Below are 15,642 nucleotides of genomic sequence, written 5' to 3'. Positions count from 1 at the left end.
GTGGCTACTGGAATAAAGGAAAGAAGGAAAGGACCACAGGAAAGATGCTGGCTTCCTCACATACTTAGGGCAGAACAGGCCAGCCCTCACATACATGTTAACCGGCCCCTGGAGCTGTCTTGTCTGTGCTCTCCCAGGCCTCTAGGGCCCTCTCCTATTCCTACTACAGCAACACTTCTGGAAAAATAAATAAATAGAATACTAACAACAGTACTTCATTTAGAATATACAAAATGTGTATACAGGAAACATCAGCTCTGGTCCACTTTCACTGTAATCCTATGAAGATCTGGTTAAGCCATACCCAGACACGCAAACACTAAAAAACAGCGCATGTGTACAGTTTAAAGCCGCTGGGTTTTTTTAAAAACATGTTCGGCAAAACAGGTAACTAATACGATAGGCTAACATGATATCTAAAATTATAAACTAAAACAAATCATAAGTTAAGTGACCAAAGGGTTACGGGGGGTGAGGGGATATTATTATGCAAAATTTTTGTGTCACACTCCAGTAATGTATGTTTACTTGGGGACTAGCATTAACATGTATTGGTGATTATTTTATTAGCAAGTCTTTAAACTTTGACAGCTCCTTAACCACAGTTTACCAAATATCATTTCATCTTGCTCTGAAAAAAGTGTGCTTTAAATACAGACTTGTCACACAGCACTAGAATGGGTAAGACGCTTGGGAAATAAAATCGTACTGCTTCATTTTGCAACTGGTAAACTGAGCCACGATGCGATTGCGATTACACCAAACATTGACACTCTTCCCAACGTAACTGGGCACCGCGGGGATATGCAAACGAGGAGTAACCGATCTAACCTCTGATTGGACCAATAAAGCCAGGGAATTGAAGAGTGTAGCTAAAATTCTAAAACCTTCAGAGGAGGACGAAAGGAATTTCTTTTCTTGCAAAGGATCTAGTAGGTTGCTTGACAACTACATGCTGTAGTTTTGTGCCCCATGTATTCTTTTTATAATTCCCATTACACGTCTATATTGTGATACGAAAGTAAGCTGGGAAGATCCCGTTTGCACCTGAAAATGAGGAAAGAAATTCTATAATGTGGGCAGAAGCAAAGCGTTATCCAGTAGCCTCAGGTCTCTGCAGAAGGAAACACAGAACCTTTGTGTTTTCACAAAGAATTTGCTGAAAATCCGAGCCACCATCTTCCTCCGCGTTTCGGGTGGTTTGTCACTGTGCCCCAACACAAAACAAAGCTAGTGTGCCGGCCTCTCCAAAGGAATGTCACTAACATCTTAGGAACATGAGAAACTACACATCTGTGGATTTTTGTGACTACATTAACAAGCGGAAAATTATAAACTTGGAAAGTGTCTTTTGTTGCTGTTTTTTTGTTTTGTTTTGTTTTAGCTGAGCATGGTTGGTTCCTGGATCCTGAGGTGGAAATCTGATCTGAGCGCCGCCACATAAACTGCATAAGCATTCATTAAATATGTACGAGAAATTACAACTAAGATTATTTAGCAGGAAAATGGCTAAACTGAAATTCTAGAGCATTTTGTTCTTGGAACATATTTCGCGTACAGCAAGTCAGATTCCCAAACAGCAGACAAATGCTGTTCGTCTGTGAATTGCTTCCGGGATCAAGGGAGTGCGGAAAAGACAGAGGTTTGGAGACTGATTGTGTAATGGGGCGGGCTCACCACGGGTATTTAGCAATCAAAACCTGCACTAGGAAAACCAGCCACTCGTCAGCCCCCAAAAGCACTTCCGCAAATTACGACGGAGCCTGAGAGCTGCAAAGATCCAATCAGAGCGACGCGTTTCCTGCATAAATACCAGCTCAGCCACCAGTCCGGCCCGGCTTCTCTCTAGTTCGCTATGGCTCGTACCAAGCAGACGGCCCGCAAGTCCACCGGCGGCAAGGCCCCGCGCAAGCAGCTGGCCACCAAGGCTGCCCGCAAGAGCGCGCCGGCCACGGGCGGCGTGAAGAAGCCGCACCGCTACCGGCCCGGCACCGTGGCGCTGCGCGAGATCCGGCGCTACCAGAAGTCCACGGAGCTGCTGATCCGCAAGCTGCCGTTCCAGCGCCTGGTGCGCGAGATCGCGCAGGACTTCAAGACCGACCTGCGCTTCCAGAGCTCGGCCGTCATGGCGCTGCAGGAGGCGAGCGAGGCCTACCTGGTGGGTCTGTTCGAGGACACCAACCTGTGCGCCATCCACGCCAAGAGGGTCACCATCATGCCCAAGGACATCCAGCTGGCCCGCCGCATCCGCGGGGAGAGGGCTTAGGCAGTTTCTGTATTGGCACGAATATCCTAAAAAAGGCTCTTTTAAGAGCCACCTACATCTGCCAAAAGGTGCTGTAGCACTCTGGCAATTTAGCCTTATGTCTATAATAGCCTGTCAATCGCAGCCCCGTCCCAAGGTCGTTCTTAAGGAGCTAGAAGCAGTTCAACACAGTCATCCAAGCTCAAAAGCACTGTCTGAGTTCGCTAAGCGAATACTGGGAGCAAAAAGCTTAAGGATGTTGCTTTGCTGTCATCCAACAGTCTTAATTAGGCAGTTTTAGTTCTTAGGATTGTGATGTTGCAGAACTGTAACAATGTTTCTCCTTTCCTACTAGCATTCAATGCCAATGTTAGTGGTTTGGGACACATACTATAAACTAGGGTGTAATGCTAGTTACTTATTGTTAAATTTGAGTCTTTTACATATCCTGGGCTGGCCGTCAACATTTTACTTGGGCTTTTTTGTTTTCAAGACAGGTTTCTCCTTGTAGTCCTGGCTGTCCTTGGAACTCTATCTCAGATTCTCGTGCTGTTGCCTCCTTAGTGCTGGGATTAAAGGCATGTGCTAGACCACTCAACCCGGCTCAGTTTTGTTGAGAATGACACTAATTTCCTGACCTTCCTGACTCCTTCCCATAGGCCAATGCTACCACCTTGGCTACTTTATTTTGTTATTTTGAAGGTTTAACATAAATGATAATAAAAATTTAGGTGTGGTGGCTCACACCTTTAATCCCAGCACTTGGGAGACAGGCAGATCTCTGAATTCACCAACCTATTTAGATATAGCAAGTTCCAGGCCACCCAGAACTAAAATCCTGACTTTAAATATATATATATATATATATATATCAGAAGGAAATGCAAGAATCTTTTTTTAGATTTTGAAAAAGAAAGAACAAACAAAAAAAAAAGACTACAAGAAATCTGTAAATCTTGACAGATGCCAAACAAGAAATGAATGGATAAGAGAACAGGCAGTCACAGAAAGCAGAGAAGTTCAGCCATTGGAGTTTGCAAACAGCTCTACAGGGAGTGGAGGGAATTCTTCAGAGTACTAAAGGCAAACAGGCTGGTCTGTATCCAATAATAATAGAAAAAGGAAAACTGAACATGGTGGCACATGCCTTTAATCCCCCATTGGACAGCAGAGACACAAGCCTGGTCTAGCTAGAAAGGCCAGGCCAGGCCAGGCCAGGACTACATGGTGAAAGTCTGTTTTCTGAAAAGAGAGAGAGGAGAAAGGGCAAGATAAAAATTACTTTTTTGAGTTGGAGCTTAGAAAACATCATCCTAAAGGGCCTCCTGGAAAATGTAAGGATATTATCCCATCAAGGCAATAATTATTTTTCCCAGGTCTTTAACACATCTTCAGGATAATCAACTCTTCTTCTTATTTGGGGGGACAGGTGATATTCTATCAAAGTGATGAATAAACAATGTGCTAATCTTTAGGCCAAATCAAAATGCTGTGTTACTATCCAAGGCCCAAACACAATTTAATTCTGCTGGCAAAGGAAGGTAGTTGGTCACAAAGAGAGTGAACGAAGCCCCCGATAACTCCTTTTCACAGAGTAAGTGGACTCAGAAGATGCTGCCCAACTTCAACTGCTCATAAACCTCAAGCCCGCCTAGACATCCGATGAGAAGAGCAGTTGATCCTCTAACGCTTTTAGAATGAATCAAGAAATACTTCAGGTAAGACCACATGTGATCCAGGCTTGGTGGCGCACACCTTTAATTCCAGCGGCCCGGCAGTCAGAGGCAGGTGGATCTCTGTGAGTTTGAGGCCAGCCTAGTCTACAGAGCCCATGCCGGACAGCCAGGACTCTATTATACAAAGAAACTCTGTCTCAAAAAATAAAAAAAAAGAGTGCCCATGTGGATCTTGTAATGTGCATGCACTTTTTTTAAAATCCAAAATAACCTACAACATAAAACCATTTTTAATATCTCTAATACTTCATTATTAGTCAGTTTTCATTGCCAACACTTGCCCTTATTTCCAACACGTAACAATATAAAAATCAATCTTTAAAAGTTTGTCACCTTCTAAGTTGAAATTTTCATTTTAAGAAAGAAATGTGTCATGGTTAGTTCTTCCAGGTTGAAGTATTTTCTCCCACATTGAAATTTATGAAAACTAATAACCATCTCTAGGCTGTTGATCAGCACATGCGTACAAATAGTGCATACATTCTGATACTTTATCCAGAAGATGACGACCTGGGTTGCATCCAGCGAGTGATGCATAATATTGAGGACTCATCTAAGGCTTACAGGTATAAATTTTTTTAAATCCCCAAAATTGAAGTCTCAGAAGATGTATACAGTGACAAATGCCTGCAATCTCACCATTTAAGAAATGGAGTGAAAAGGATCAGAAATTCAGGATTATCCTTGGCTATATAGCAAGTTTGAGGCTATCATGGAATAGGTGAGAAAGACCTGTCTCAAAATGAGGCCTTGGCATTTAATCCCAGGACTGGTAAATACAGGCTGGTGGGTCTCTATGAGTTCAAAGACCTCCTGTTCTACAACAAAAGGTATTTGCAGTCTGTCCCAGGACACAATGAGACTCTGTCTCAAAATAAAATAAAACAAAACAAAATTTAAACTTCAGAATAATATGAGTTAAGTCTCAGAGAAAACTTCAGAAATATAAGCTCTTACCTTTCTCCACCTCCTCTCAAGACATGGTTTAGAAACCAAAATCTCTCCTCCAGTGCAGAAAAACCAATTAGCACTTTTCCCAAAGTAAGCAATAACTACTAAAAGATTCATCTTCACCAATCTTTTGGTCTTTCGACTAGCAATAATAATAATTTTTAAAATCCTCAAACCTCCCTTATCCGAAAGTAGATCAGAATGCAATATCATCGCTTGCTTAGAGAGTTCTGGCCATGCCCAGGAAGAAACAGTCTGACTGGGTTTCTTCACACAGTTACCAGAAGTAAATTATACACAGTTCTACTCATATTCCCACACACTGGAATGTTAAAAGCAGCTCTGTCTGTCACACACATAAAATTAATACTGCATGTTTTGGTTGCGGTGTGTGTGTGTGTGTGTGTGTGTGTTCATAGAAATTGAATCTTGAAGCTGTGCTTTGTTCAGAGAACCAATGATGTGAAAAAAAGCAAGTGGGTTAGCGCCCTGAATATTTTTCTTCCATCTTGTTTTTACCCAGCTGATTGTACGGGGTGGGGAAACTAAGGCAGTCAGTATTTTCAAATTTAGTTTTGTCCCTCTGATCGGATACGGTCTTTTGTCTGATACTTACAATGTTGGTGCTTTTCTCCTTATCGTCTCTCCTCTGCAGCAGGAGGAGGGTTCAAAACCACTGAAGGCCTGAGACAGTCATCCTGAGCCAGTCATGTGAAGGACACCTACACTGCGGTAACTAAGAAAACAAATCAGTAGCAGTGCATGGATGGACTTTCCTTCCTATAGGATGAAGCTTACGTGTGGCCTTAGAATAAAGAAAATGCAGTTCCCCTATTATTACGTTCCGCTCACTATTTTATTACTGAAGATTAAAATGTCTAAATTACCCGTGGGTTGGAGTCCACAGGCTCCTACGCCTTGTAAAACTACAAGCTACTTCATTTGCTAAGGCATTTTTTTGTTAGTGTGGTATTTTCCATGACAATGACCCTCAGTGAGGTCATTAAGGTCAAGAGGCATTCCTTAAATAGCCAGCAGCCTCACCTTTCAAAACCGATAGCCAAAATGCAATAAAATTTAAAAATACCATTTAATTGTATTTCCACATTCTCTAATCCATACACACATAGTAAATATTGACATTTCACATATGGAATTTTTATTTTCTATATTCTCCTATATTTGGAGCTGCATGACCCAGCAGGTAAAGGACATTGTACGAAATTAGACCCCAAGGTCAGAAAAACATTCCAATCATGTTCATATGCATTATTAATATATATTTATGTATTTCTTTTAAACGTCTAAATCCAACTGATGTAAGACAGTATTCTAATTCAGTTCATGAGAATTTATAAATTCAATCAAATACTCAGTCATAGAGGAGAACGAAACAAGAGGGAAATGGGCCTGCCTCCACCTTCTGAATGTTGGGATTAAGGAGTATAAGCTTGGCAACGAGCATTTCACTGGGTCTTGTGCCACTGGAGACCTGCTCAGCAGTCCACAACTTCCGTTTTGTTGTGCAGTCAATGGGAATGTCTGTGAAAAGCTAAACATACTCTTGAAACAATAATTTTTAAGTACTTAAAGTATGCAGGATAAGAAAAGCAGTGGCTATGATCCTATCTTTTCCTGTGTTTCTTGATCAGAGAATCAACTCTGGCAGCAGACACAAGGAACACCTAGGACATGAACTTCATTTGGAGACACAGTGACTGCAGGGTATTCTGCAAGTATCTGATTATATATGCACTTCCAATATTGCAGGCACTGCAAAATGCAATAGGAAGCTACCTATCCTTTAAATTATCTTTTCAATTACATCAAACTCAAATTCAGTGCCCATCGCTACAGTTCTACCTTAGCATGTGTGTGTGTGTGTGTGTGTGTGTGTGTTACACAGGTCAAAGAACACCTTTCAGGAGTCTGTTTTCTCCCATCACGTGGGTTCCTGGGATTGGACTCAGGTCTTCAGGTTTAGCTACAAGATCCTTTACCCACTGAACCATCTTTAAGATGACAGAGGCCCACTGTCTTCTTAAAGAGGTGCTATATTGAATTGTTTTAAGTATACAAATGTGATGTCTCAGTTGGCACAGGTGTTTGCCTCCAGGGGAACATTCGTGGGGAAAGAAAAAAGTGATACGTGATTTCTCCCTACCAGGACCTTCACTGAGCATCTGTACAATTCTTACATCATGGGGATAAAAAGAAAGTGGACCCTGCTGTCAAACACACATACACTTTTTTGCGGCGGGGGGGGGGGGGGGAAGCAGTCCAGCAACCTTCCAAAAACAGCTTTTCCTTCACGTTCTTTGCTGCTCAACTCACAAATAAGGAAGAACAGATAAACTCAGGACAATGTAGGAGGAAGCAGCGTGAAATACTGCAGCCTTACATTCAGGGTGTTAGAAAAGTTTGCAGCAGGCTAAACAGAATGGTAATGAGATCAGTCCCTAAAAACTCCGAGAATGGTAATGTAGGAAATCCATGTTCTTTCACCATAAAAAACTCAACCTCTCAAACCCTTAGGACAGAATTCCAGAGCTCTTGGAAGAGAAGGGGCAGGGACAGAAAAACTGCCAGCGTCCCATACATCAACGCAAACCTTAACATCACACTCTCTGGTTGGTGCAACGGTCCCCACTCATGGACTCAGGATGGTCTGATTGGTTAGTTCTCAAAACCAGTTTGGAGACAAGAGATTGGAAAGGAAAACTCAAACTCCAGCCTGTAACCCCGCTGGAGGACTGTCTTACAAGAGAAGCCTGTGCGTTTACCACGCCTGGGCGCCACAGATTAAGACTTCCCGCCAAGAACCTCTGCGCGTTAAGGGAAAAAGGAAAAAAAAAGCCTAGTAGAGAAAACAAGCCCGGAAGCCTTAAACTTCCACACAGGGATACTGCCTCCACCAGAAGCAAACATGTGCTAAAAATAACGCCAACTTTCTAGCGTGGTCTAGGACCTTCCTAACGCGTTACCCCACGCCACCCACGGAAAGCATTTACTAGGCTGTGCTCAGGCCGCACAGCTGTATAGTCAGCTGACCGGAGCAACAGGAAGAAACGTTACCAGAGAAAGCTCAGCTCTTTTGAATGAAACTGTGGGTGGCTCTGAAAAGAGCCGTTGAGGTTTAAGGCAGGACAGGCCACTTCACTTCTTGCGAGGGGCGGCCTTCTTTGCCTTGGTGGCCTTCGGCTTGGAAGCCTTGGGCTTGGCAGCCTTAGGCTTGGGGGCTTTGGCCTTGGCGGGGCTCTTGGCTGGCTTCTTGGGCTTGGCTGCCTTCACCTTCTTCGGGCTCTTGGCAACTTTCTTGGCAGCCGCGGCGGCCGCAGGTTTCTTAGCCTTCTTCGGAGTCTTCTTGGCGGCCTTCTTGGGGGTGGCGGCACCGGTCGCCTTCTTGGGCTTCTTGGCCGCCCCCGCGGGCTTCTTGGCCTTGGCAGCGCCCGCCTTCTTGGCTTTGGGCTTGGCCTCGCCGGAAGCCGCCTTCTTGTTGAGCTTGAAGGAGCCGGAGGCGCCCGTGCCCTTGGTCTGCACCAGCGTGCCCTTGCTCACCAGGCTCTTGAGCCCGAGCTTGATGCGGCTGTTGTTCTTCTCCACGTCGTAGCCGGCGGCCGCCAGCGCCTTCTTGAGCGCGGCCAGGGACACGCCGCTGCGCTCCTTGGAGGCGGCCACGGCCTTGGTGATGAGCTCGGACACCGGGGGGCCGGACGCCTTGCGCTTCCCGGCGGCGGCGCCGGTCTTCTTGGCCGCCTTCTTCTTCACAGGTGCCTTCTCCACAGGTGCAGGGGCCGCAGGAGCTGCGGGAGCCGTCTCGGACATGTCTCACGCCTTGCTGGAGAGGCCAAAAGTAAGCAGAAACTGTCAGGGAGGGTTGATCCCGGGGCTGAGGGCCCTGGGTTTATATAGAGAGAAGCTGCGTGGTGATTGGTTCCCTGCGCCGAGCGCCGCGCTACCAGAGAAAAGATCCTCAGCTCTGCCTTGCGGCTGTGTTTGTTGCCCCTTAAAAAAGAGTAAAAATATAAGAAATGTGGGCACAAAAAGATCAGGGACTTGGGGGAAACTGATCCGAGAGCCTGTGGGCTTCGTTCTGGCCTTAATTTGTACAGCTACACTCAAAATCGGCAGCCTGAAACTTCCCTGATGTCCCCAACTCTCTTTCAAACTTCACGTAAATCGAGACAACTTTCAGGTTTTCCTTAAAAATACTATCTCTCTCGTGATCATTCTCAAACTTTTGCTTCAGGACATGGTTCTTCACATCCTCATCGCTTCAAGATTATGTGGATTAACTCGTTTTTGCTGAAATATGAAGGGAAAATCGAGTTTTTCGTGGAAGCAACAGCACAGGCGCTCCCGGGGCTGTCCGCACCAAGCGCGAGGAATTGGCACTGGATGGGAAAGTTGTGTGTGCCGGGGGGGATAATTCTTGGATAAAATATCGATTGTTTTTTAAGGTATTGGAGATACCGGTGTGCAACGCTCCTCCGATTTTCACGTTGTGGCGAGTGAGCCTTTTTCTGGAGGTGGATGAGTCTGTGCCATTCCTCCTGGAGATCAACGGCTCTAAGCACATTTCTGCAGATCCAAGTAGAGAGGTGGAGACCAGCTCTCACATTTACAGAAATAAATTAAAGGCCTAGGTCGAGAAGAAACCGAAGTTTATCAGCTGGGAGCTGAAGAAGGGCTATAACCTGACTTGACAACGCATTCCTTGTTTAGAAAGCACAGGATTCCGGCACACTACGTTAGAGCTGTTTCCCCCTTCCAAATACTTATTGCGCTTTCTACACACTTCCGGTGTCGTAACGCAATCTGAATTTCAATATTGAAGAAATAAGCAGAATTTGAAAGAAATTCATAATGGCCACTGATCTCACATGTATGTAATATATTATACATATAGACAGCCTGTCATGAGCAAAGTTTTTAGCTGGTTGAATCCCGCGGAGAACTTACACATTTCAGACTCAGCAGAAATGACACGTAAACTCCATCTGTTTGTTTGCAATACAATAAAGCTAATATAGTTGGATTCTTATTAGCTAATGAGGCAGAAAAGTAATATTCTCCATCCAACATACATGTCAGTGAAGACCCATGTTTGTTACACATATAAGTGTTTTGGCATTATATTCTAATAAATCTTTATAGTCACCAAAAGTGATTATGGCATAAACTTAATGATTTAAAGATATCCTTATGTTAACACAAGATTAACTACTCAGTGCTTAAGACAGCTTCACTCCCTTAGTTAAATACATACATGTAACTTACATGCTTTAAAATGATCATTTCATCAGTGGGAACAAGAATCAAGTCTCTGGGATACAATAATGTATTATGATACAAATCATTAAAATATATGTTATATACAAGGTTGCCCAGCTGACCAGACTGGATTGGAATCACTCGATGAAGCCCTTGGGTGGCATTTTCTTATTATATGGAAGGCACTAGCTGTGTTATCTGTGGCTACACTGTCCATAGCAGTCATCACAGAAAGCACATCAACATTTTCCAGTTATATATATAGCTTTGCAGTGAAGTTCCATTTTCTATACTTTTTTGGTAACCTCTAGTGTTTCTGGATGGAGAAAAAATGAGACTTCTCCTAGAGGATGGTTTTCCACGTGACTACAGGACAGGACATGCTCCATAAAGATTATTTGTACTGCTGTTGCCCAACTGCTTATCATGACAACTACAGAAAGAAAAAGCTTCCTGAAACCTAGATCAACCATGGGACTGCAAATTTGAACCCATAAGAAGCTTCACTCATTTCCACTCATTATTTTAAAGGCTAATACCAAAAAACATGTTTTTGGCCTCAACTCCAAAATCTACTTATATCCTGAAACAGCAGATTATTCTCTGTAGTAAGGCTTGCACAGTTTTTTCTTTGTTTGTTTGTTTTTTAAGATTAAAAACGGGTAATAAAAATTCCTAAGTGAGAGCCATGAAAATTATGACTTCATCTTCCCTGAATATTGTGTTAGAAAGACACAAACACACACACACACAAATGTACACCATTACCATAGTGACAGCTAAGAGATACCAGCTTCATGACTCATACCACAGGACTTGTTCTTGGGCATTCTAAAATCTAGAGACTTTAAATCGACAGTGGTGGTGCACGCCTTTAATCCCAGTGCACAGGGAGGCAGCAGAGGCAGGGCAGACCCCTGTGAGTTCAAGGCCAACCTGAACTGGTGAACAGAGCAAGTCCAGCACAGCCAAGGCTACACAGAGAAACCCTGTCTAGGAAAAAACATAATAATAAATTTCAAGAAAAGAAGGTGACAGCCTTAGTAGAGTCAAATGTGCTCAAAAGGTCTAAGAAAGTAGAGGCATCAACTTTACATCCCTTTCTGTTGACATCACGTGAACATACTGGAAACTTGAACCATGTCCCACTACTGGTCTGCGTCAATTTCATTTTCTAAAATGGGCACTCTTAAATAAACGCTTCCAAATTTTTCATCTCTCTCTTCTCTCTCTCGTTATCGCTCTCTCTCTCTCTCCCTCCCTCCCTCCCTCTCTCTCTTTCCCGACCCCTCCCCGCCATATCTTTTACATGTGGAAGCTGAATAGCTTCTCGTGTACTTGAAAAGTATTCTAAATCCCCCCTGTTTTCAGAAAGGCCGATTCTCCAATGCCCAGTGCATTCCCATCTGCAGGCTAGGTACCTGAAGCCCTGTGTGATTAACAAGTTTCAGAGCAAGGAAGGTCAATACAGCTGGGATACTGCCGCTTCATTGGAACACCAGGTTAACAGGTAGGAATGTGCTGAGTTGGTGCCTCACCCTGAATTTAGTTTCCTCTTGCGTGGCCTTTGAGTTCTTTACATGGGGGAGAGAAATCCAATGTTTTGTTATTGTTGTCACATTTTTCTTTTTTTAATTTCACTTTATTTACTTTACATCCATCCTCCCTCCTCTCCTGCCAGTCCCCCCCTTTCCCAAAAAGGGGAGCCCCCTCCCCTGTATCAACCCACCCCAGCATATCAAGTCACATCAGGACTGAGCATAGCTTCATTCCCCGAGACCCCGCAAGGCCTCGCTGATAGGGGAAAGTGATCCAAATGCAGGCAATGGGGTCCAGGTTAGAAAGAACACTCCCCCCCCCACCACTGTGTGGTGCCCATATGAAGACCAAGCTACCCAATAGCCAAATATGGGCAGGGCGTTCACTGTTTTTAAAGACAGCATTCTCACACCAGTGTTTGGCATTCTGGCATTAAGAGGGAATGGGGCAGAAGACTTGTTGGTGTCTTTCTGGAAAGGACCAGGGAGAGCTCTGTGTATTAATGGGAAGAAGCTAAATCCCAAGTAGATTCTGAGTGCTTGGGACTTGTTTTTAATATTCTTTTCTCTTCTATCACCATAGGAATGCCTCGGACAAGACTTGCCAAATCACATCTTAAAAATGCCCTCTCTAAAACAAGGATGAGGCTCACAGCAGCACTACGGACCCAATTGCCTCCGGAAAAATGCAGTCTGGTCTACAGGATGTATTCCAAAAATGCCTTCCAAGAAAATTAAATAAATAATAGACAGATAGATTATAGATAGATACATACACACATACATGCATACACACATACATGCATACCTAGATACATAGATAAAATTACCTTTGTAGTGTTCAAAAACGGACTTAACAAAATTGTGTGCTGTGTGAAAAAAACATCGAAATTTGTCAGAAATTTAAGACTGATCAATGTGAACAGCCTCACTTCGGTAACATTTTATTGAAATGTTACTTTACAGAATTTGAGTCTTCCTTTAGTTTAATTTGCAAACATGTCTCAGTTTCCTGAGTACAGACAACACTGGCTAGCAAGGCCATGAGACACAGAATCCTCCTGAGCAACAAAAGCTTTTCTTAAAAGGATTAGTTCTCCAACCCTGGACGAGTCTTCCTCCTTCCAGTCCAAATAGCATTCTATGAGATGGGAAATTGCGCGTATTCAACCAGTACCAGCTCCCTTCATACAGATTTGAAAACGGAGCTGTGTGCAGGCCTCTGGCAGAGGAAAAGAGCTTCATGACAGGTCAGATGTATTAATGCTTGCAAAATCTTACACTTCACTTTTTTTTTTTTTCTAATTCTTCCGCTTAAAAGGTGATCTTTTTGTACTGTATCTGGTTTTTCAAGAAAGTGTATGGCTACAACTTTCTTTTTACAAAGGACGGGTGGGTGGGAGAATTATAAAATACCGGCTGTCAGAGCCACAAGCACAATCCTAAAAGACACAAACCAGTGACTGAAAACTCCAGGAAGCAAACGGCAGAGTCTCAGCATCCCCACACCACGGCGCCTGTGCCTCCCGGGCAACGCGAGTCAGCCAGTGAGGTTGAGGGGCGGGTACAGCAGCGCCTTCCCGCCCGCGCCTTTTCAGTTTCCTAAAAGGTCCGCCGTCCCGGTATATATAGCAGCTGTAGAGGGCGTTTGAGCCACTTGACTTCAGCTCTCACACACTCTACAGCTATGTCTGGTCGCGGCAAGGGCGGGAAGGGCCTGGGCAAAGGCGGCGCCAAGCGCCACCGCAAGGTGCTGCGCGACAACATCCAGGGCATCACCAAGCCCGCCATCCGCCGCCTGGCCCGGCGCGGAGGCGTGAAGCGCATCTCCGGCCTCATCTACGAGGAGACCCGCGGGGTGCTGAAGGTGTTCCTGGAGAACGTGATCCGCGACGCCGTCACCTACACGGAGCACGCCAAGCGCAAGACGGTCACCGCCATGGACGTGGTGTACGCGCTCAAGCGCCAGGGCCGCACGCTCTACGGCTTCGGCGGCTGAGCTGCCTCCGCGCCCCACCTCGCGAAACCCAAAGGCCCTTTTTAGGGCCGCCCACCTTCTCATATGAAGAGCTTGCAACATTTCTCATTGTAAACTCTGGCTCCTGTGCGAACGTTAAAGATGGCGGCAGAGGCCAAAATTTCAAACCGTGGAGAGAGCCAAGGTACCCTTTCCCCTGATCCTTGGTTAGAGCCTTCATCCCTTTGGGGGCTGCAGCTCGACTTTCAGCTCTGCCTCAACGTGACAACGTTACCCCAAGTCTCAACCTCTATATTAGACTTTCACCGGCCTGTGACCAACTATTTCCCTCTACGTTGAAATTTGACATTCTGTGTGCTTTCCGGGTTCTATTCAGTGATCATAAAGATGGGTTGTCTGTTGCATTAAACAGCCGCTGGTCCTCCGATTAATCTCTCCTCAATGTGAAGGACATGCATGGGCGTTCCCCAAATAAATGTTTTTCGCCCTTTTAATGAATGTCTTAAATAGTACCTGTGTTCTAAGCACCTTACAGTCAGACTTCCGCTGCACCATTTTCTTAAACAACTTGGGATTTTTTTTTTCATCTCTTGTGCAAAAATAAGATTCTCTTAACTGATGATCCCTGTATCCGAAGAACAAACATGAAATCCTGTGTTTCACCAGACATCTGTCTGGCCTCCACAGCCTCATTACTAACCCTGACTGGACCGAATGACACATTTCTTCTTTCAAATGAAATTTCCCAGCTGTACATGTGTGGCTTGTCTACGCTCGTAAAAAAATAAAATAAAAATTTAAAATTAAAAAAGTCTTTTTGAGCCTACCCGTTAGTACCTGGACCAAGTACTGCCAGCACCAATTACAGAACTTAACACACAGTAAGTACTCAGGCCAAATAATACTAACTAAAGGCTCTGAAGACAAGACCGGCTTCCCTCTGAATAACTTTGGCCTGCAATATAAGAATTAGACTTTGATCAAGAATACCCATGTAAGCATAACAATGAAGAGCAAAATAATAGTAAACCCTTTCATACCGGTGAGATTTGAACATAATCTGTGAACAAGTCACGATCTAGTCAGAATTACTAGAAAGAGCTTTCACTCAGAAAATTTTACCTATGCTTCTAAGCAGCAAGAGGACCCCAAACTAATCCTTTGCGTGAAGCTTTCTTCTATGACATAACACCCAATTTTATGTTTGACATATATTCTTCTTTATGAATTCTGTACAGTGAGGGAGTACTCGGTGTGTTCCCCATGAGCCTGAACAATTGTACCGTAACTGAAGAAAATGTGAAAGTGTTAGGCCTACTTAGTTCACTGTGGGTGGGTCTGATAAGGCACACAGGACAAGAAGCAATGACATCCCGGCCATCTGCTCTGTGAGTCAGTGTCTCAAGAGTTAGGCATCTAAGTCTGCGCTTGGTAAGCAGTAGCTTTGACAGTTCTGAGGCATTTCACAAAATTAATCCTGAGTTTCTCAGTTTACAATAAACCCTCTATTCAGTGCTACCAGGCCTGCTTCCTCCCTCACATGACCTGTTCTCCGTCTCCACAGTGTTAGTGTTTACTGTCCCTTGCATCATAATCTGACATCCTTGCTAGCCTTTGCTAATGCCTGAAATGCCCTGTTTATAAATGCTCCCGTTCCAGCTCACGTCAGAATCAAGACCAGGGCAAGAAAAATAATGTTCCTGCTCATGGCCAGCACCTCGGAGCGTGAACCATGAAGCTTCTAGCTTCTCCCAGAGGGAAGCCTTCTATACTTGCCTGCTCAGAGGACCTTGCTCCCTCCCTCCTCTCCTCTCTCTCTCCCCCCACCTCTTTCCTATAAATAGCTCTAAAGAATTTCTAATAAACACATTTTTGCCATCCATTTAATTTCCCTCATTTTTTTTTATTTTACCGTCTACT

General features: G+C 44.3%; 4 protein-coding genes across 4 annotated transcripts in view; 2 read left to right on the top strand and 2 right to left on the bottom strand.

The window, feature by feature from the left end:
• Positions 1–15,642, bottom strand: part of LOC110553099 (uncharacterized) — a 49,363-nt gene that overhangs the window by 18,571 nt on the left and 15,150 nt on the right. The gene's annotated exons all lie outside the window — the stretch shown is intronic.
• On the top strand, positions 1,830–2,323 carry LOC110553115 (histone H3). Its single transcript, XM_021644884.2, has one exon. The coding sequence runs from the start codon at positions 1,856–1,858 to the stop codon at positions 2,264–2,266; it is 411 nt and encodes a 136-aa protein (XP_021500559.2). The 5' UTR covers positions 1,830–1,855; the 3' UTR covers positions 2,267–2,323.
• Positions 6,060–8,815, bottom strand: LOC110553111 (histone H1.3). Its single transcript, XM_060373048.1, has one exon. The coding sequence runs from the start codon at positions 8,755–8,757 to the stop codon at positions 8,089–8,091; it is 669 nt and encodes a 222-aa protein (XP_060229031.1). The 5' UTR covers positions 8,758–8,815; the 3' UTR covers positions 6,060–8,088.
• Positions 13,415–13,809, top strand: LOC110553110 (histone H4). The gene has a single exon (XM_021644877.2). It carries the CDS (start codon positions 13,432–13,434, stop codon positions 13,741–13,743), a length of 312 nt encoding a protein of 103 aa, XP_021500552.2. The 5' UTR covers positions 13,415–13,431; the 3' UTR covers positions 13,744–13,809.

This window comes from Meriones unguiculatus, chromosome 19 (assembly GCF_030254825.1).
Source record: "Meriones unguiculatus strain TT.TT164.6M chromosome 19, Bangor_MerUng_6.1, whole genome shotgun sequence".
NCBI classification, from domain to species: Eukaryota; Metazoa; Chordata; class Mammalia; order Rodentia; family Muridae; genus Meriones; species Meriones unguiculatus.
Note: the sequence above shows the minus strand (reverse complement) of the source record. Positions and strands in the feature narration are given on the sequence as shown.

Excerpts from the sequence above, each read along its gene's own strand:
- LOC110553115 (XM_021644884.2), top strand. The coding sequence starts at position 1,856 with ATGGCTCGTACCAAGCAGACGGCCCGCAAGTCCACCGGCGGCAAGGCC.
- LOC110553111 (XM_060373048.1), bottom strand. The coding sequence starts at position 8,757 with ATGTCCGAGACGGCTCCCGCAGCTCCTGCGGCCCCTGCACCTGTGGAG.
- LOC110553110 (XM_021644877.2), top strand. The coding sequence starts at position 13,432 with ATGTCTGGTCGCGGCAAGGGCGGGAAGGGCCTGGGCAAAGGCGGCGCC.